General features: G+C 38.6%; 1 protein-coding gene across 2 annotated transcripts in view; it reads right to left on the bottom strand.

Moving 5' to 3' along the window:
• cntfr (ciliary neurotrophic factor receptor) overlaps positions 1 to 21,171 on the bottom strand; it is a 482,053-nt gene that overhangs the window by 5,186 nt on the left and 455,696 nt on the right. For both annotated transcript variants that reach the window (XM_055225685.1, XM_033976220.2), the window contains exons 8-10: positions 13,641 to 13,709; positions 12,691 to 12,805; positions 316 to 445 (exon numbers count right to left, since the gene is read on the bottom strand). In XM_055225685.1, coding sequence (XP_055081660.1) covers positions 316 to 445; positions 12,691 to 12,805; positions 13,641 to 13,709 — 314 coding nt within the window. The remainder of the gene's footprint in view (positions 1 to 315; positions 446 to 12,690; positions 12,806 to 13,640; positions 13,710 to 21,171) is intronic.

Below are 21,171 nucleotides of genomic sequence, written 5' to 3'. Positions count from 1 at the left end.
ACTTGGATGAGAGAGAGCACTGTAAATACCAGGAGGTGCCACAACAAGAGGGAAAATATATATTGTTGTGTCCTTAGGCAGGGCACTTAACTCTCATTGGCTAATACTCTGGTGTGCGTTTGAGTTTGTGGCGGTCAGAGGGGCCAATGGTGCAGATTGGCAGCCTCTGTTCCATCAGTCTACCCCAGGTCAGCTGCGGCTACAATAGAGCCTTACCACCAATGAATGTGGAGTAAATGAATAATGCATGAAATTGTAAGGCAATTTTGAGCATCTGGAAAAGCGCTATAAGAGCCTGAGAGAGTGAGTCCTCACCACATGAGCAGCAGCAGCATCCCCAGCATGAGCGGAGAGAACAGAGTCAGCACCCTGGCAGCCCGCCCCACTGGAGGTTCAGCCTTCTGCGGAGCCTTGGACGAGGGCACGGAGGACGGGCTGGTCTTTGCTAAAAACACACAAACAACAGCCGAGTCAGTACTTTTGCATGTACAGGTAACTGAGAAAGCTCTTGATATGATTTTTTACTTGTTTTTCCAACTACTTAGACCACTCCAGTCTAAATGCAAGTCAAAGAACTGCACAGGTGTTTGAAATTGAGTTTGAATCTTTCATTTTTGGTAAGCTAGGAAATGCGCTACTCAAAATGTATTTGCTTTCTGCAGCGTTAATAAACAAAAAAACAAAGGTCTGGTAGTTTTTACTTTCACTTTGGTCAACATTGCTGACCAAAATTATGTAACAACCACAGACTGCTTATATAAATGGACACAGCTAACACGCTAGCCTCCACATTCCAAATAGAAAGTGATCATGGACGCGCTTCCGGCTCCATCGACTCTGGCTCCAATTCACTTTCCATTGAAAAACTGTCACCCCTCTCTCTCTAACTGCTGCTGTCAGCCTCGTCATTTTTGTCTTAAAATGTTCATATTAACCCGCTCAATAAGGTGCTGGTAGTTTTTTTTTCACTTTTGTGTCTGTAACTCAAGATATGAACATTAATAACAAACAAATCAGGCGTCTTCTTTCTCTGAGGTCGCTCTTGCCAGCGTTACAAAACAGGTTTGATTTGATGTTCCCTGCTAAACCAGCAGTGCAGGCGGGAAGGGGCATTACTTCAGTATCATAGCGTTACTTCCTGTGATATTCGTGGTTGGAATTCCAAGTGTGGATCTCCAAATTCGCCGCTATAACCGCTCGCCTCGATGAGCTTCATTTGACGGGAGCCGAACACTGTGGGTAACGTCACGCTCACTTAGTCCGCTTCTTTACACGGTCTACTGTAACAACACAAGCTAACAGGACTGCCGCTAAAAAAACACGTTCGCAGTCGACTATAGCCAAGCGTTTATTTCTCTTATACATTTCGATTTTCATCCCCAGCTTTTTCTTTCCCCATGCAGTTGAATGCCTCTCCTGGCACAATCAGAACGCGCTGTAGCCTATTCACAACTTTTAATCACAATCACATAACCGCAGATATACAGTTCACTTGTTATTTCTGATGCCCACGGCGGTCTTAACTTTCAGAATGCCACTTTGATGAATGAGCAGAGAAAAGTGCCCATCATGGAGAGGGAGAGAAGTAAACAAATAGGAAAATGCATGGCGCAGTCGGAATCAATTCTAATCTGCAAACGCAATCAATACGCGGACTTGTCAAGGCGGTTATGAAGTGGGCCGGATGGGGAGAGGCTGCGGAGATAAGCCGGGGAGAAGGGGGATAAAATACTATGAAAAATAATGGGTTTGTGGGCTAAAATAAACGAGTAGGTTTCAAAGACAGAAGTGCGATAGAGATTGATGAACAGGGATGTTTGAAAGAGTAATAAAAATGTCAACGCAGATTTAAGCTAGTGACGAATTGATAGCAAGGCACGCTCGCAAATATTGTTCTTGTTTGTTTTGAATGCGTTTTGGTTCATGTAGCGTGTCAGCGATGGTTACTTTTTTATATTGAGTATTTGACAAAAATATATAGGAATTTGAATGTATTGATTCACAGTTTATCCATCCATTTTCTTCTGCTTATCTAGCCCAGTCTAAGCAGGGACTCTCAGACTTCCCTCGCCCCAGACACTTCCCCCAGCTCATCCGGTGGGACCCCACGGCGTTCCCTCCAGCCTATGTTTCAATATTGATACGTTTACTGTACTTAAAGCTGCACTGTGTAACTTTTATGCTTGTGCCAGTAGAGATGTTATGCAATTTCCTGGAGTGTTCCACAGTATTACACAAAAAAATTATTAATTTAGGTGTTTTTATTGCTTCAAAATACCTTTAAAGACAAACATTTTTACTGTGAGTGGGCTTGCCTGTCCTCAGATCTAACCTGTAACTTGGTCTGGTGGCGTAAGTACTTCATAAAGATAGCCAAGTTTAATGCCACACTGTGAAGCATTCCTGTGAAAACCAATAGCATATCAATGGAAACAGGCAGGTGATGGATCCTTCACCAAAAAAGTTACATAGTGCACCTTTAAATACAATGTATGGACTTTAAAGAGGATGTATTCTGTAAAATCGACTTTTAACCATGTTATAGCTATTTCCCCTTCTCATTTATCATCTCCAAGTTGTATTTAGAGTGATTCATGCATGTTTGATTCATCTTTATACTCCTACATTCAGGACATCATTGCTCTGATCTACCTACAGTATATGTCCACTGTGATGTTTTTACTTCACTCTCCGATTTTATTTCCATAATGATGCACATAGGATTCTGCATCATTGCGTCATTTTGGTACAAATTTCGGTGTAATCCCTCAGTTGTCCAGGTCTGATCCATTGTAAAAACCAAAGTTAAATTAAAAGTTGTAGGGGTGAAGATGTTTCACTGCTCATCTAAGACGCCTCCTCGGTTCTGGTCAGATTGACAATGCCTTATATGAAGAGAGGAGCTAACTACACTTAAACTGCAAACAGCTATTATTTACAGTTACCTTAATGGCATCCCTTCAAACTTTAATGGACCTACTGATTTGCTATATTGCTCTCTTTGTTTCCTTTGTTTGCTTTGGGTCTGAGGATGATTGCCACCAAATTATAATTCCATCTTTTGGCTTTTACTTTGGTACAAATAAAAAAAAAAAAGACAATACACAATGCACAATATGTCTTCTTTAAAAACATGGAGGAGCGCTTCTGGGTCATTAGCCTATACTGCAAAAACTAGAGGTGACAACTGTAACCTGCAAAAAAGGCTCTTAACTGGGAACATTTTACTAGTGGTTCATTAAACATTTTCAAAAGACCAGGGAACAACACAACTATTATTAAGCCACAAAATGTATTCTTTCCAATTTAGGCGCAAGGACCAAGAAAAGATCAACCAAAACCATCATTTCATCCTAGCTTTTCTGCCACTAAGGAACTGCATACCACCCCATTGCAGAGGAGGGTGGGTCCGGAGGTATGTTGGATTTAAATGTCGGCCTCGCCCAGCGCAGAGACAGACACTGGACCCGTCTAGCACTTGAAAGAGTACACCAGATATCACAGAGAAAATACAAAATGTCCGCACTCACTCCAACTATTTATACATGCAGCGGGTGTGTTTGACTGAGGGCAGAGGTGCAAGGATCATGGCTGGAACTAGCTCAATACTACTGCACCGGGTTTATACTGAATGAGTGACGAGACTCCTAATAGCGGCGATGGCGTACAAGTTATAATAAGTGCTATATGTTAAATCAGATTACATATAAACCGACGAACACAAGCAGACACTAGAACCAGGATTTTAGTGTCTTCCCAAAGGACATAACATCATTATTCATGGATATTGCGGATCAAACCAACATTTCAAACATTTTTTTTTATTGTTTACTATGAAATGCAACCTTATTCGTTCTTTTTTTTATATACATTTATTCCCAAAATACAACCGTTCACAGTAAAGTCATTCCTCACTTACCTTATGCATTCCGAACATCCTAATTATTCACCACAATAAGTTTATAAACGCTTTTCACAACTATCAGAAGCCAGTTTTGCCATCACATTAAAGCTAACGACAACTAGCATGCTAACCGTGCTCTTCCTGATTATCGGACAATGAAACAGCTGACTTATTTTGACCTCAAGAGCTGCTTATACAACACACAAGTACTGAGGCCAGACAAATGTTGCTCAAATACATAGAAAAATTCTGCTTTTTTAAATTTTCCACACCGCTCAAAAAACAAAAAATAGAACCGCTTGCTCTCAGATTTAGGCTATTTCACACTTGAGTAATCCCTGTCTCCCAATGCACTAATCCAAAATATTATTCTCCATTTTTTTACTTCGGAAAAGCAAAAATAGGCACTAGAATTTGTCATCCAGAGAGTTTGTGATGGTTGCCGTGGGCGCTGTTGTTCCCTTCACTCAACAAAATGAACTTGGTAAGTAAAAAATATGAGTTGGCTTCAAGAGTAAATAGATTAAAAACGTGTTCACAAAATGCGTTTGAATTTGTCAGAATACAAATGCGTAAAGTGGAAGCTATTGGGATCATAACTTACAATATATTTGCAATTCAGCCTTTATCAAGCACTTTTACAATTAAAGGGCCAGTACATAATTTTTTGCCATTCATTTGAGCAAAATTAGCCTCACCCAAGTACAGATATATCATAAAACCAGCACTTAACGTCAAAATATGTCAGCTGTGTACTGTCTGCATCTAATTATAAAGCGTTTTATTGTCTGATAATCAGGGAGAGTGCTACTTAATGTTAGCTTTACCGTGAAAAACTCTGATAGTTCTGAAAAGTCCTTATAAACTCATCACATGGATTAATTCAGATGCTCAGAACTACTTTAAAATGAACTACATCTGTTTTTCACATTTTTAAGACAGTAAAGTAAAGCGTCTTTAATATATAAATGCTGGTAGTGGGTAGCTTATCATATTATATTTCATTTGATGCATATAGTATCTCTGTTGTGCCCAAAATCCCATTGTTATTGAGTCCTTGATTTACTTAAAAAAAATATAATAATAATAATAATAATAATAATAATAATAATAATAATAAATTAATAAATTAATACATTAATACATTAATAAATAAAAAAATAAATAAAAAGGAAAATAAATAAAAAGGAAAATAAATAAATAAATAAAAATAATAATATTGCCTCTATGGAGATATACTATTTTTACCTATTTTATATTTTCACAGTGGAATGGATCTATCTCCATGAAGACAAGCAGGTAACGCCACTAGGTCAAGTTACAGGTCAGATCTGTGGAGAGGTGACCCTACTCACAATAAGAATGAATATTTTCCATGCATCTTTGACCAATAAAAACACCTCAGCTTTAATAAAAGAGAGGTAAAATAGTTTAATGTGATACTGTGAAACAATATCATTCAATAACACCTCTCTAGAGACAAGCTGGAGATCAGAAAAGTTACATAGTGGATCTTTAACTCTGATCCACCAACAAGACACACCACTAATGACTTTAAACCACCAGTACAACTATTATCATTTCTAATTCATCCATCCATCCGGGATTGGGTCGCAGGGGCAGTAGTCTAAGCAGGGACTCACAGACTTCCCTCACCCCAGACATCTCCTCCATGGGGAACCCCAAAACGTTCCCAGGACGCCAGATGCCTGCCCCGGTGACGCCAAACTGGGAAACAGAACTGGCCTTGTTGTAGAGCTCATCCTGAAAGAATTTCTGATGCTATATTGTATTTTATGAGCAGCCACTCCGCTCGTGACGGCTCCACACGATCTCAATCACGACACGAGAGGCCTTTAGTAAATGAGTTGTTCACAATGTGCACTGGTCTATCTGAGGAGCCCAATATGAAAAAATGAGAGCGCTAGCCGTGGTGCTGAAAGTGTCACCGATCAATACAGACACAGATGAGATGAAGAGAAGAGGAAAGGAAGGTGGAAGGAGGAAGAGAGTGAGGAGGTAAGCTGAGGAGGAGATGAGGAATGAGGGAGTAGGTAAGCTGAGGAGGAGAGGAGACGAAAGACGAAGGGGATGAAGGGTAGTGAGGAGGAAAACAGAGAGGAGATAAGGGGAAAGGGGCAAGAAGTGAGGAAGAAAAGGAGTCGAGGATTAGGAGGTAAGATGAGGAGGAGAGGAGATGAGGAGTGAGGGAGGAGGAGGTAAGTTGAGGAGAAGAGATTAGGAGTGAGGGAGGAGGTAAGTTGAGGAGGAGAGGAGATGACGAGTGAAGGAGGAGGAGGTGAGCTGAGGAGTGACGGATGAGGAGAGGAGGTGCGAGGGAGGAGGAGATGAGCAGATGAGGAGATGATGAGTGAGGGAGGAGGAGGTGAGCTGAGGAGGAGAGATTAGGAGTGAGGGAGAAGGAGAGGAGAAAAGAAGTGAGGGAGGAGAAGGTAAGCTGAGGAGGAGAGGAAACGAGGAGTGAGGGAGAAGGAGAGGAGACGAGGAGTGAGAGAAAAGGAGATGAGGAGTAAGGGAGGAGGAAAGGAAATGAAGAATCAGGGAGGAGGAGGTAAGCTGAGGAGGAAAGAGGAGATAACGGGGATGAAGAGAGGAGGAGGAGGAGAAGATGGAAGGAGGAAGCAACAGAGGAACGGAGACGAGGACGGAACGGAGCAAGAGGAGATGGTGGAAAACAGAGGAGAGAAGACAATGGACAAGGGAGGAAACGAGGGGAAAAGCAGAGGAGGAAAGGAAATGAGATAGAAGGGAGCGAGTAGTAAGAAGGCAACTGAAGGAGGCATGAGGAGAATTCTGATCAGCCCGTGTGCTTTGGCTGAGAACAGAAGTAATGAAAAAAGAGTGAGCTGGAGCTATGTCGCCTGGAGATAGTTAAAGAATGCAAATTGTAATGCCTTTTTTTTTTTTTTTTATAAAATTTCATATGAAGGAGATGTGCCCAAAATTTATTCCCTCAGCGAGCCAAAATCAACAGATATGAATGAACGTAAGGGCCACGTAACATTATCCACAACCATTCTTTGTCCTGATTTTACAACTATTAAAAAACAACAACTTCGAAATATCAGTTTTTAGCCTGCCCCAGATTGCAATACCTCTAACCGCCTGTAGGAGTCACTGTTGCATCATAAACCACACATCCAGCCCTGTACTATCTGTCAGACTTAAACCCAGACTTCAATCTTCAATCTTTTATATTCTAATTTCGGAAGTTTAGGGACAGCTCGTCAATCCGTGTGTCTGGCATTAACCTGCTCTCTCTCTGTGTGTGTGTGTGTGTGTGTGTGCGGTCTCAAAGCTCTGCCCTTCCGAGACCTGTCTATAAATACACACAGTCACACACACCTCAGGGTTCTATACTTTGTGCGGACGTTACGTTGACTCACATTCATTTGCTGGAGATCCTAATCTTGTGACTCGAAGTGACAGGTTTTCATGTTTTTTTTAAAGTATGACTTGGTTTGGTGGGGTAGTACCTGTGGGAGATATTTCTGTGCAAGTTAAAAAGGAAAGTATAAAAAAAATACAGGAAGTAGTGGCGAGTGCTAAAATTGAATATCTCTACACATGTCATCATGCAAAATTACCTCAAAAATTCATGGACAATTTTAGTAGTGGAACATAAAGTAAAAGTAGTAAAGTACTGTATTTATAGTATAATTTTAGTTATACTAATATACTTAGTTTACTTGAGTACATTTTTAAGTGTATACGTTTTACTTTTACTTCACTACATTTGACAGCATGTATCTGTACTTTCTACTCCACTACATTTTTGAACTGGACTGAAAAGTAAAAGTATTTTTATGATTGTTTGAGAGCAGCTGAAACAAAAGCTGCTGTTTGATCAAACAAAAATACACAAATAAAAGCAGCTAGAAAAAAAAAATCAATTGAGTATTTTCCACTGAACAAAATTCAGCACAAATCTTTATCAAAATCACTACATTTGAAGCTTCATAAGACCTCAAAATCTGCACAATTTTTTTTTTTTTTTTTCACTTTTTACTCTTCAAGTACATTTTCAAACAGATACTTTAATAGTTTTACTTAAGTAGATTTTTTTGTGATAGTTTAACTTTTATTTTAGTATTTCTTTTACTCCAATATTTGTATATTAAGTAACAAAATGGAGCACTATTTCCACCACTGGACAATTTTACAAAATGAAAGTGTTTTTTTATTTGTCTAATCATAACTGTTGTTCAGTTTCTTTTTGAAGTTTTGGTTCTTGTTAACATTATGGTTAAGAGTTATAGAATTACCTCCACGTATTTCACCAAAAGTGAAAAAAAGCGCAAGATTTTTAGTAAAATGTTAAATATAATTATGTTGAAGAGCATAAGACAGGTGAGGCTCCTAGTTTCACTAAAACATACTTAACATCATTTATATTTATTGTCTACTTGTCCCTAGTATCACAATTTTGGCGTTATAATAAAAGTTAGAATTTACTTCCTGGTTGGACACGGGCAGCAGATATGACATTTGTAGAAGTGATTTCATAATTGTCACCTAGCAACCATAATGTAAACAAGGGCCAAAACTATAATCACAGTCACACATATAAATTATCTCTGCATTTTGGATGGAGTGTGATGACTTAAGTAAAGGTATTGACTTTTCACAAACTGCCACTTAACCAATGTAAAACTATAAATATTTATCTCAGGCAGTGGTGGAAGAAATACTCAATTCTGTCACTTAAGTAAAAGTACAGATACTGGAGCAAAAAATAAAAATAAAAATAATAATAAATAAAACATACTCAAGTAAAAGTAAAAGTATCACATGAAGAAAACTACTTAAGTAAAATTACCTGCTCAAAAATGTATTTAATGAGTACAAGGTAAAAAGTATTTTCTGCAGAGTTTGAGATCTAGTATAGCTCGAAATGCAATGATTTTGATATAGATTTGTGCTGAATTTTGTTCAACAGAAACAACTGAATCAATTTAATTTAACATGTGTTATTTTTTTCCCCTCTGGCTGCTTTAATTTGTATATTTTATTTGCTCAAACGACAAATGTGCTAAAAATAAACCCTCAGCCTTTTCAGCACGTCTCTAAAAATCATTAAAAAATACTTTTACTTTTCAGTCCTGATCAAAAATGTAGTGGAGTAGAAAGTACAGATACTGGCTTCCAAATGTAATGAAGTGAAAGTAAAAAGTAAAGTACAGTATTTTACTGCTTTCACTTTGTTATGTTCCATCACAGACCACAGATACTATCCAACCAAACCAAGTAATAATTAGGAAACCATGAAAAGCTGTGATATGCACTACACTAAACTCTAACCTTAACCTCCTTTAATCCATAGCTGAACTGTAAACCACATTATTGATCTAATAAATAAGAAAACACTTCATCACGACCTGATTTTCATCCCCATACATAAGCAGGCCAAGTCCCTACAATGTGATAAAAGTCCGTCCACACACTCCCACACCCATACACAATGCACCGCCCCCTCTGCACGTTCAAATTCGCCCCGAAGTCGTGAGTCGTACTGGGGCATGAGTCTGCAGAAGACAGAGGCATTTGTCCTGGAAAGCCAAAATATCAGATGAGCTATCAGAGCATCCCATCATCATCCATCAGTCTGAGGAGCAGACACAAGATGGTTCAGATCAGGTCAGCGCAGGGGAGGGGAGTTTGTACCGTTCAGTGTGAGGAATTTGAAAAATAAATAAATAAATCAAAGTTTTACTAAATATTACCACATTTCAAATAGAGCTGCTAAACTGGGAAGTACCTGTAGGACTAAAGAAGAGAGTGAGGGGGTCTGGAGGTATAAGGAATAGTGTGATTGGTCTAACAATTATCCACACTTCAAACTCCGCCCCTGCAGTTAGGTGTTTGCGCCTGTAATCAGATCAGTCTTGTGTGATGTCATATAGTACTTGAAATTACAGTAGCCGTTGGAGGCAGCGCACACTCACACACTATTACTGTTTATGACCAGAAAGCTGCAAATTTACCTTACGTTTGTGCTAAAATTGCCAAAAAGGGACTAGGAACAGTAGATAATACTATTAAAACAGCATATACACAGTTTAGTAGAAAAAAAAAGTTGATTTGGTGTTTGGTTCCACTTTAAAGTAGTGTTACCCTTACTTGAGTAACTTCTTTGTCTACTCTACCCACCATCTTACTTGTTTGAGATTATATACTTTATTATTAGATGCAGACAGATTGTGAATACTATCTACTACTACTGTACTATCAAGTAGCCTACTGTCAAAAATATGTCAGTATTTTGTTATATTTTTTACTCTACTTTTCTGGTACGTCTACTTGAGTAATATTATTTTAAAGTAACAATACAGAAGTTACATTTGAGTAGAAGTTCCCACTGAGTAATTCAGACCTCAGAACAACAATTATGGCAGAAAGTAACACAGTAAGGACAGTAACAGTTAAGGCTACTTCAAAATAATATTACTCAAGTACAAGTATGAATGATGTGATAAAATTCCTTCAAAAGTATCCCTCCTCTTAATATACTTAAAGACTGGTATTTTACTTCTATGTGATATTAAGTGATACCACATAACATATTTAAATCACTGTGTTGCCTTTTATTGTTTTGAAAATGCTATATTTGCCGAAAACAACATATTAACATGTTTTATAAGTTTCACTTTCACTTTAGATGAGAAACTGAGTCTACCCTCCCTTTGCTCTCCATGTTAAGTCACTCCCCTTTCAGAGCGCTATCACATTACAATCCGTGCGCATCCCGCTAATGAAACTACAGCACATCACATCAGGTTTGTGAAGTTGTTGTGTACAGTTTTGTATCATGTTTTGTTGTATTTATGGAGAATTATCATGTAAAACCGCAAAGAGAGCTCAAGTAGGGCCCGAGACGGATCGCTAAATTACTCAAACATGGGTGACATCTAAAATCTCTTCAGACAAGTTGAGGGAACAACGTTATAACATGGTAGAAAGGTCAAAACATAGATTTTTGCATAACAACCGCTATGCAATCAAGCGCTTGGACATGCAGGTTTAATCAAATACACGGGACTACTTTCTCTTGGGGCGGGCGCGTTACGGCTAAGGTTGTCCATTTGTCTGCAGAGGCGTGTATCTCGGGGCTTAAACCGGTGATAAAAAGTTCAGGGCCAGGGCTAGGTGTAATGATAAAGAAAGTTATTAAGCAAACTTCATTTCATACCTAACTGGTTCGGGGCGATTTATAGAGGGACAGCGCGGGACTAGTGTTAACATAAAGGGAGGACTGATAGCACTTGTAGAGTAAAAATAGTGTAGTTGGAAATACAATGTCCCCCAGAATAATGAGAGGAAAATGAAGTGGCTCTAGTAGATATCACTATGTTTCAAAGAGTATGGCACTTTTCATAGAGTTATTAAAGGTGCACTGCATAAATTTGTGTCTCCATGGAGATGCTATGCCTGCCATGTCCTCAGTATGGCATTAAATAATACTAAACATAAGATAAAATATAGATGGGGTACTAGCCAATAAAAAGGATAACATATTAGTTTTATCAGTACAGGGGCAAACTACATTTAAACTTTTTTTAAAACAGCGAAGCAAATATAGTTGGGGGGGGGGGCGCCAAATTTATTTCTATGACAACACTCTTCACGCAGACTGAGCCCTGAGAATACGTGCACACATGCTTCCGTTCTCTATACCTGTTGGTCTTTTCTTTCACCTGTGGCTAAATACACCGTGAGGACTGTATGCGCTGGTGGTGGAGGAGAAAAATCTTTTTGAACGGCGCATAGACAGACCCAGGCTCACCTGCGCAGACAGACTAAGTGCTTACCTGCGCAGACAGACCCAGAGCTTACCTGCACAGACAAACCCAGAGCTTACCTGCGCAGACAGACTCAGTGCTTACCTGCGCAGACAGACCCAGAGCTTACCTGCACAGACAAACCCAGAGCTTACCTGCGCAGACAGACTCAGTGCTTACCTGCGCAGACAGACCCAGAGCTTACCTGCGCAGACAGACTCAGTGCTTACCTACGCAGACAGACCCAGAGCTTACCTGCGCAGATAGACCTAGAGCTTACCTGCGCAGACAGACCCATGCTCACCTGCGCAGACAGAGGCATGACGAGACTATCGCTGATATTAATTTGATCCAAATGGCCTTGACGAACGTGTCAAACAGCAGCTCCACCGTTTATTCATACGAAATATATATGATCCAAGCGTTTTTTTTACCCAATTCCAAGCACTTTTACAGTCACAGCTGACTACATAGGTCGGCCCGAGGTCAGCCTGTTTCAAGTGCTTTCGGACCGGCCGTTTATTGTAGTCCAAAACTCGACTGTTGGGTTCACGCAGGACCAAGCGCACCGCTCAGGGAACAAATGCTCTTTTCTGTTTACCTAAAATAACATGTTTAGTGTGCACTCACATTCAAGAAATTAGCACCCTATAGTTCCTCCAACCAAAAATATCTGCAACTGCCCCTGTTATGGAGAGAAGCAGATGGCGGCCCTCCACTGCAAAAGGGAAATAGTGAACCTGTAAGGCTTCTGTAATGTACTTTTTCTCTTCAGTACCTTTGCATCTCATGTTTTAGAAGTTCAAATAACGACCATGTAGCGAAACAAACAATATTTTCATGCTTCGGTGCTATACTTCCCATACTGGAAATTGATCTAGACCTCTATCTACAGGCAGCAGTGGGAATAACCATCCAAACTATAACCAAAATCAGTTCTCGCTGTACTGCACCACTTTCATATATAGAGGAGAAGAGCGCTCGTACCTGGGATGACCGGGTCCACTTCGGGAGGGGAGGTGATCTCTCCGATCCAGGTGGTCGCATGCACCGCCACACTCCAGTCGCTCCACGTGCCGATCTCTGTGTCCTTAGCAGCCACCTGAAGCAAGGAAATCAGGTTAACTAATAGAGATATGGTACAGTTTGCATCATCCATAATAGACAGATAGATGACATCACAATATTATATAGGCCAATATTAGATAATACAGATGGGGGCAGCTAAAATGAATATTGTTAAAATGCAAAATTTGTTGTCATACAGTGTGTTCTTGGGTCTAATCACTAATAGAAATGATCTGGTTCAACATTTGTGAATTTACCTTTTAATATTCTGTGACAAAGTACAATGTAATCAATAGGGGAAACTGTCTAGAAAATAGTTCCCATAAATTGACTTCTTGATTCTAGTTTTTCATTTATCTTTATTTCTACAGGGAGAGGCCTTAACATGGGCGACCTGTTCAAAATACAGAAAAATACAAACAAAAAAACTAACAAAACAGATGACTGCATAGATCCATTTAAAACATTCAAGACAGGTGCAGCTGTGAGTATAAATGTGTATCACCAGATTATTAAAATGCATTTGTAGCACCAATATATCCAGTTTTTGCATGATTCAATATGTTAAAAGGACTATTAGAAGATATACATTTTGATCATAGTATCTATAAAAATACTTGGAAAATCAAACCAACTTATGTTTTTTGGCATTATAAGTGGCATTACTCATAGCTTGCACCAAATTTGAACTAAATAAAGTAAATATACACATACATATTTATAAATCTTATTATTTAAAATGATTTTGTTCACTATAAATATTAAAGTTATGTTATTAAAATGATTATGCATAGGATCTGCCATAATGCCACCCCTAGGCCATCTCAGAGAAAAAAACATAGGCGAGCACCATGAAAGTGTAAGTGTACCTGGATGATGTATTCCTTCCCAGCGTAGGCGTCAGTGATGGTGTGAGAGGTGCTGTCCGACAGTTCCACCTAAGACAACAAGAGAACAACAACAACAAAGCATTAACTTCACTTTGTCCACTACATATCTGCATTCTACAAGTATAAGTATTGTGTCGTCGTTGCATGGCCACCAGACTCCAAAGCATGCAGGGCCGGCCCAGCCTATAAGTGGACTAAGCAGCTGTTTAGGGCCCCATGGCCACCAGAGGGCCCCCAAGAGCCGACACATTTATATTGAAAATAATGATTGAAAAGTTTGGGAAGACTCAGGTCAAACTGGAGGGACTATGTCTCGACTGGCCTGGGAAGACCTTGGGTTCCCACTGGGGGAGCTGGAGGACGTGTCTCGGGTGAGGAAAGTCTGGGAGTCCCAGCTTAGACTGCTGCCCCCACGACCCGGCCCCGGACAAGCGGAAGAAAATGGATGAATGGATAGAAAGTCTTTTTGTCGTTGTTTTTTTTTTTGGAAACTATATCACGCTCTGGTGTCCACAGCAGACTAAAAACGTATTTAATCATGTGGAAATAAAACACATGAATGTGTTTTATTTCCAGTTGGCCTTGCTAAATATCTGCTGCATACATTTGTTTTTGAGACATGGCACTGGTGTGGGCAGCTCCGTGTTTACACCTGTGCGAAGGTCCTTGAGATGCGCTCTGGGTGCACTGAGGCATGTATGTATGTTTATGTAAAGTACTGGATAATGTTTCAAGACCTCCAGAAGAAGATTGTTTTGGGGAAAGAAGGACTTTTCAGAGAGGACTTGAAATATGTCAGGATCACTGGACATGCCGAGATAAAACAGTGAAGCTGGACGTGTATAACTGCAGATAAGACATATATCAGAGCGACACAAAGCCAGCAGGTGAGTCCGTTTATTCAGTTGGCTGTTTTTGGTTGTGGCTTATTCTTTTTTTTTTTTTTAACTAAACCATAGACTATCACAGGTTACCGCTCCTGTTGTCAGACGAATAACAACAGAAACCTCTCTTTGTCACATCTGCTGGATGAGTGAACGACCTGTGAACAATTCCTCAATGCATTTTACAGTATGTGCTCATTAATATGCACATTTAGCTGAAATCTAAAGCTCATTTCTTATGCAAATTCATGTTGCATAACTCAATTCTGCATCCAAAACCTGACAATAAACATCAAAATAAAGTGAACCTAAAATCAAACCCACTTATATTTTTTGTGGTCTATTGTTTGAAGTAATGAGATTTTGTGCATTATTTAATGTTCTGTCCTTCCAATTACATTCAATTCAAATTATCTGATGATTATAAATTGATGTTATGTCCAGAGTTTCTCTTACGCTACTCTAATTTTGACCACTACTTTGTACTTCTTGAGTAATATAATTCTGAAGTAAGTGTACCCTTTCTTGAGCCAGGCTACTCTACACAATTCTGCATTTTACAATATAAAGAACCGATAACTATACGCCCACTTTAGTCAACTGGAACACATTAAAATGCACTGGAACTAAGGACAATTATCTAGAATTTAAATATTTCTCTCTTTACTTACATGTTTGTTTACTGATCTCATGGCTATTGCTGTTTTTCATCTCTACTATTTTCAGTCTTTTTGCAACTGGTTGAGATGATTCCCTTAATTTATTCAAATATAAATACGTGACACTGAAGTGGCAAAGATGCAAATTGTGCTTAGGGCCCCCTGAAGGCTAAGGCCGACCCTGAAAGCATGTATTTTGAACACATTTCTGAACGTGTTCCAAGGCCGCTGGGATAAAGCATTATAAATTATGAAAATGTGCAGCTAAAATAAGGCCGTTGTGAGGTCCTAAGTCAACTATGGGGTTTGAACACGCAGCCACTGTAGGAACTATAAATTATGTCCTCAGTATAGCACTAGAGTTGGAGTTATGGGCTACATACAAGTAACCTCCACTTTTTCATTTGTTGTTCATTGATTTATTTACGATATGTCCTATAGTGTGGTTGAAAGCGCAGGCAAAGAAAAGGTACATTACACATTTCTTTGACTATAAACCTTACATAGCAGCCAAAACAGAAAACACTTCAGCATTTTGGGTGTAGTAAACGCTGTTGGCATCCATAGAGCATCATTATGTAAGCAGAGGAACGCAGTAACATGCTACAATAATAGCGCCTAAACTATGCATTTTTAAAGTTTCAACATTTTAGCAATGGTGGTTTCATTTTAAATAGTTTAGGGTAACCCACACAACACAATTCAGTCGAAATCTCTGTGAAAATACCATAACAGTGCAGTTTGGCATGAAAAATCACATATTTAAGAACACAGTTATACAAAAACTGCGTAACGAGTGCGTAACTGTGTAACGAGCTCTGGGATTAAGGGGTTAAACTCAGTCAGAAGAAATAATGATCATATTCTTACTTCTGTCAAATTCAACTTTTCTGAAAAATGTTGAACATGTGCCAGTTTGTCCTGCAGTGTGACAGCTGTATTTTCTGAGCCAAAAATACCATTCTAATTGTTAAAATGATGGAACACTTACGCAATTATTAAACTATCACTATAGATGTATTATGTCATTTTTGGACATGGCGAGTTTGTAGTGAAAGTCCAGTGGGGTGACAGCAAAGGTCACACCACGGGGCAGGTTAAAAAAAGAAAAAAAAGAAAATTACAATGTCTGTGATATGGTTCCTTACAATTGTCATAGAACTGATTTGTTTTTGAAAATCACTTTTGGATTTTGCTACAAAGCCGTGTCACAACACAGGACAGAAAAAAAGTGTTACACCCCCGAACATCAAGACCCCTAATAAAGTTACTTGTCTTCTACTACTACTACTACTACTACTACTACTACTACTACTACTACGACTATTACTGCCACTACTATTACTACTGGTACTACTTCTAATACTACTACCCCTATTACCCCTACTACTACAACTACTACTACTGCTACTACTACCACTACTGCTACTACTACTACTACTACCACTACTACCCCTGCTACTATGACTACGATTACTACTACTACTACTACTACTACTACTACCGCTACTATCACTACTACCACAACTACTACTGTTGCTACTACTAGTAATAATAATAATAACAACTTGAAAACCTAATATTCTTTATCTCCACAGACCTGACCTCCTTGTCTCCATGGCTACTGATAACTTTAATGTCATACCGTGGAATATTCCAGGCAAGGAAAAACATCTCCATGAGGACAATCATTATGGAAGTTAAAATGTAAAAAAATGAAAGAAGTTAAAATAGCACACCCTGAAGTAGTAGTAGTAGTAGTAGTGAAGGGAGGACTGCAAGATTGTATTGCAATTACAACCATTTGTACACTTGCCATTTATGTGTACTTTTTTTTTTGTACTATTTTATCATACATTTCTTAAATACCTTTGCTTCTACATAAGCAGTAATTAAAGTAATCACAGAGTTTTGAGCTCACTTTATAAGGCTGTATAAAACATGCCATTTGAATCGTAGACATTTGTACACACTCGGAGTAGCTTAATGTTTAGATCACCATGGAGACCAGAGCAGTGATTTGTAGCTCCTTGATAATTTATGGCTAGTGTGAAAGATAAACAGTGATAAATAGAGTTGTCTTTGACCTGTCTGCTACAGCGGTAAAAGATATCTCTAAACATGTACTGCGTTTTACAGCAAACCGATTATTTTACATATGTATGGAGTGATGGCGACGTTCAAATATTGCAAAGTGGAGAATCAAGATATATTCATAGACAAAGATGGTACAATTCTTATACTTTCACCCAACATATATAACTAATTTTACGAGTTAGTAAAAGGCAACAACTTTTAAAGCGATTTTTAAGGGAAATTCTTTGGCAGTTTATGCACTTTCATCTTTTTGGAACTGAAAAAAGCTGTGGATTTTATTAAAATGAGGAGCTGGACAGGTTTGAGTGACTAATCAGATTTGGTTGGTCGTGTTAGGAATTAGACAAAGCATATCTAGTTATCCAAAACTCCATGCGACTTTGTGGGATCATAGACTGTATAATAGAACGGATAAAGCTAAAATGCTAGCTGCCACGTTCCAAAATGGAAGTGAGTGAGTATGGGCACGCTTCCGGCTCCATCGACCCTGGCTCCAATTCACTTTGTATTGAAAAACTGTTGCCAATCTCTCCGTAATGGCTGCCGTCTGCCTCGTCATTTTGGTCTTAAAATGCTCGGATTAACCTGCTGTACGTGATACTGCTGTTTTTATTTCGCTGTGTCCGTAAATCAAGATATGAACATCTTGATTTACGGACTAGCGTTAGCAACAGGTTTGATTGACAGCGTTGCTAAGTGTCCGCCCCCTGCTAAACCATGGGTGCGGGTGAGAAGGGGCGTTACCTTCAACAGCCTTGCTCTGGATTGGCTCTTTCGTTGCTATGATACTCGCAGTCGAAATTCCAAATATGGAAATCGGCTCCAAATTGGCTCCTATAACTGCTGACCCTGACAAGCTATAGGTGACGTTACACTCATTTAGTCCACTTGTTTATACAGACTATGGGTGGGACACACTCGTACTTGCAAGTAGTTTTAGTTCACAGATGGAAAGAAGAAATATAAGACGATTTCGGAACATTATTCACACCACAGAGACTCACTACGCGTAACTTTTTCATGGCTTTAAAGCTGCATAATACAACTTTTATCGGTTCTCCACCTGCTTCACAGAGATTTGCCTGGAAGTAATGCATATAGAAAGTGACGCCACAAGGTCAAATCACAAGTCAGATCTGTGGAGAGGTGACCCTGCTCACTGTGAGATTGAACGTTTTTCAAAGTCAGCAACAAAAACACTTGTAACTGAATAAATAAAGTTAATCCCATACTGTACAGCATCCTAGGCAAAGGTTACTTATTATAGATTTAAAATTATGTCAAAATTACAGCTTTAAACACCAGATTTGTATATTGTTACACTAATATACAACTTCACTGTATGCCAATGTAAAGTTGATACCGAAAACAGCAGACCCGCTCATGGCAAGTCTTCTGAGTGTCCCTTGTGCTTCTTATCTGTTCACACACTTATCTAACACTGACCCTTTGTCTAAACCAGAGCCTGCCTCTTCCTTATCATCAGCTCCTCAGTCTGCAGAGTTCAACAGTTTATCAGCCCGACCCCACGCCACTTTTCGACCTAATTTTATTGAAGAGCAACTTTGTAAAGCAGATTAATCGTGCTTTCATTTCTATTTCATTCAGAATAGCTTTGTTTTGGCATCACATGTTTTAGAACTTAAAATAATGTATCTATTGGAAGTACACATTACTTTACATAATTTAGGGATTCCCTCAACTGGATTTTTGTGCACTGGCAGCAGAGGGAATTATGATAAAAGAAAAACACAAAAGCTAGCAATTAAGCAACATGCCCTATGCCAGTATGAGCATGCAGTTATAATGACAACGGAAATGCTCAAAACAAATCTGTCGATGATTTATGGACTTAAAAACTGCCAAAAACACGTCTGGACTTTTACCTGTGACGTAACAATCCGGGGAAAATTGTAACAAAGACATTTCTGAGGCTCAGAATAAGAAGATGTCGTAAACAGGATTAATAAAACAAAGGTAATTTTGCATAATATGTCCTTCAGAGCTACTATCTGTAAGTTTATTTTAATTATTTATTAACATTTTTTCCTGTAGATATCAAATATCTCCCCATACCTGGCCTTTGTTCAAGCTCATCTATGCTATTCTGGTCTTCTTCTGTCACACCAAACCTGGCACACTATCAGACAGCAGTAATGTAGACAGCATCTAGTGGTGATATGTGAGAATACAACAGGATTGGATCGGCCAATCTAATTACAGATGGTAGCTTTAAGGAACGATATGAGTTGTACAATTTCCTGTAGCGCATCAGATAATCATCGCCTGCAGCATCAGACATAACCTCTCACGCCATTACTATGCACTTTCTGTACTGGATGAAATACTGTCCTTGGGATCTATGTAAAGCCATGTTTTATGTTATTATGTTATACAAACACAATTATGCATAGACTTGGAGATGGCAAATGCTTTTTCTTGGTTATTGTTGTGGGAAGGTTGACATTGAATGACTTGCTACTTATGTTCTGTCCCTGAACAGACAAAATGATGTCCGTGACAAAGTGACAGAATAACAGCAGAGTTTGGTTGTTTGGTACAAGTACAAATGTTATGCAAATATAGTAGAGAATATACATATACACAAATCAAATTATCATGTTTTTTTTTTTTAAAAGGTGCACTATGCAACTTTTCTGGTGAAGGGTCCACCTCAAGGTTGTCTCCATGGCATTCAACTTATTCATCTCCATGGAGACAGGTAATGGCACCAAGCTAGGTTACAAGTCGTATTTATGGATAGGTGACCCTGCTCATAGTAAAAAAATGCATGTTTTTCAGTGTATTTTAGTGAACAAAATTATTTAAATAAAAATAAATAAAAAATAAATAAATAAATAAATAAATATAATAATAATAATAATAATAATAATAATAATAATAATAATAATAATAATAATAATAATAATAATAATATAATAATAACAATAATAATGTAAGTATTTTATTCTGTCAATACATTCAAAATCAAACATTATTCAACTTGTATAAGGTTGTACATACATTTACATTTCTATCATGACCAAAAGGGTTTAGGCTAAATAAAAATTACAAAAGAAAAACTACAAACCATGGCAGTTCACATGAATCATTCCTGAGTCCTGTAATTTCAAAAAGTAATGTTTTATACCTCTTTTTAAATGTTTCTATTGTGTAGGAGCTTTTTAATTTATCAAGGCTAATAATAATAAATAAATAAATAAATAAATAATAATATAATAAAGAAAAACATGTTTACCTCATATCTGGGAACACAGATAGCTCATGTTTATGAAATTTAAACATACTGTACCTTTAAGACAGCCCTAATTCAATGAGCCTCCACCCTTTGACTAGTGAACCAGATAAGCCCCTAATGCACATGTCCTTACTGTAAATACGAGCTTGGAATACCCAAACACAGCACGTAGACCTTCTCTCTGCTCCTCGCTTCCAACAGACTGTAAACACCAGGACAACACCAAAACATCATTATACAAGTCATGAACGGATCGGATTCTTCTTATTTCCGTCTCCCCTTTCACAAGATAACAATGTTTTATTTATAAACTAGCTCCTGCGAAATATATCTACAACAATCCCAGCAAGGTCAAGATACAAGCAAATGGCGAAAAGGGAATATAGCACTCCTGGAGAATTGCAGATTGAAATGGGAGGGCACATTCCACGGGGATTGCATAAGAAATTGTGAGAAAATGTACTGGTGCGTTACTGTTAGCACCCAGGCTTTAAATCCTTCAGAAAGTCCAGTCTTTTGGTAGATTCAACCGGAGCAGGGGACAGTTTAATTAGACCAGAAGGTATTGCTCGAAAGGTTTGGCACTCTTTTCGCGCAAAGTTTGGTTCGTC

This window comes from Periophthalmus magnuspinnatus, chromosome 12, assembly GCF_009829125.3.
Source record: "Periophthalmus magnuspinnatus isolate fPerMag1 chromosome 12, fPerMag1.2.pri, whole genome shotgun sequence".
NCBI classification, from domain to species: domain Eukaryota; kingdom Metazoa; phylum Chordata; class Actinopteri; order Gobiiformes; family Gobiidae; genus Periophthalmus; species Periophthalmus magnuspinnatus.
Note: the sequence above shows the minus strand (reverse complement) of the source record. Positions and strands in the feature narration are given on the sequence as shown.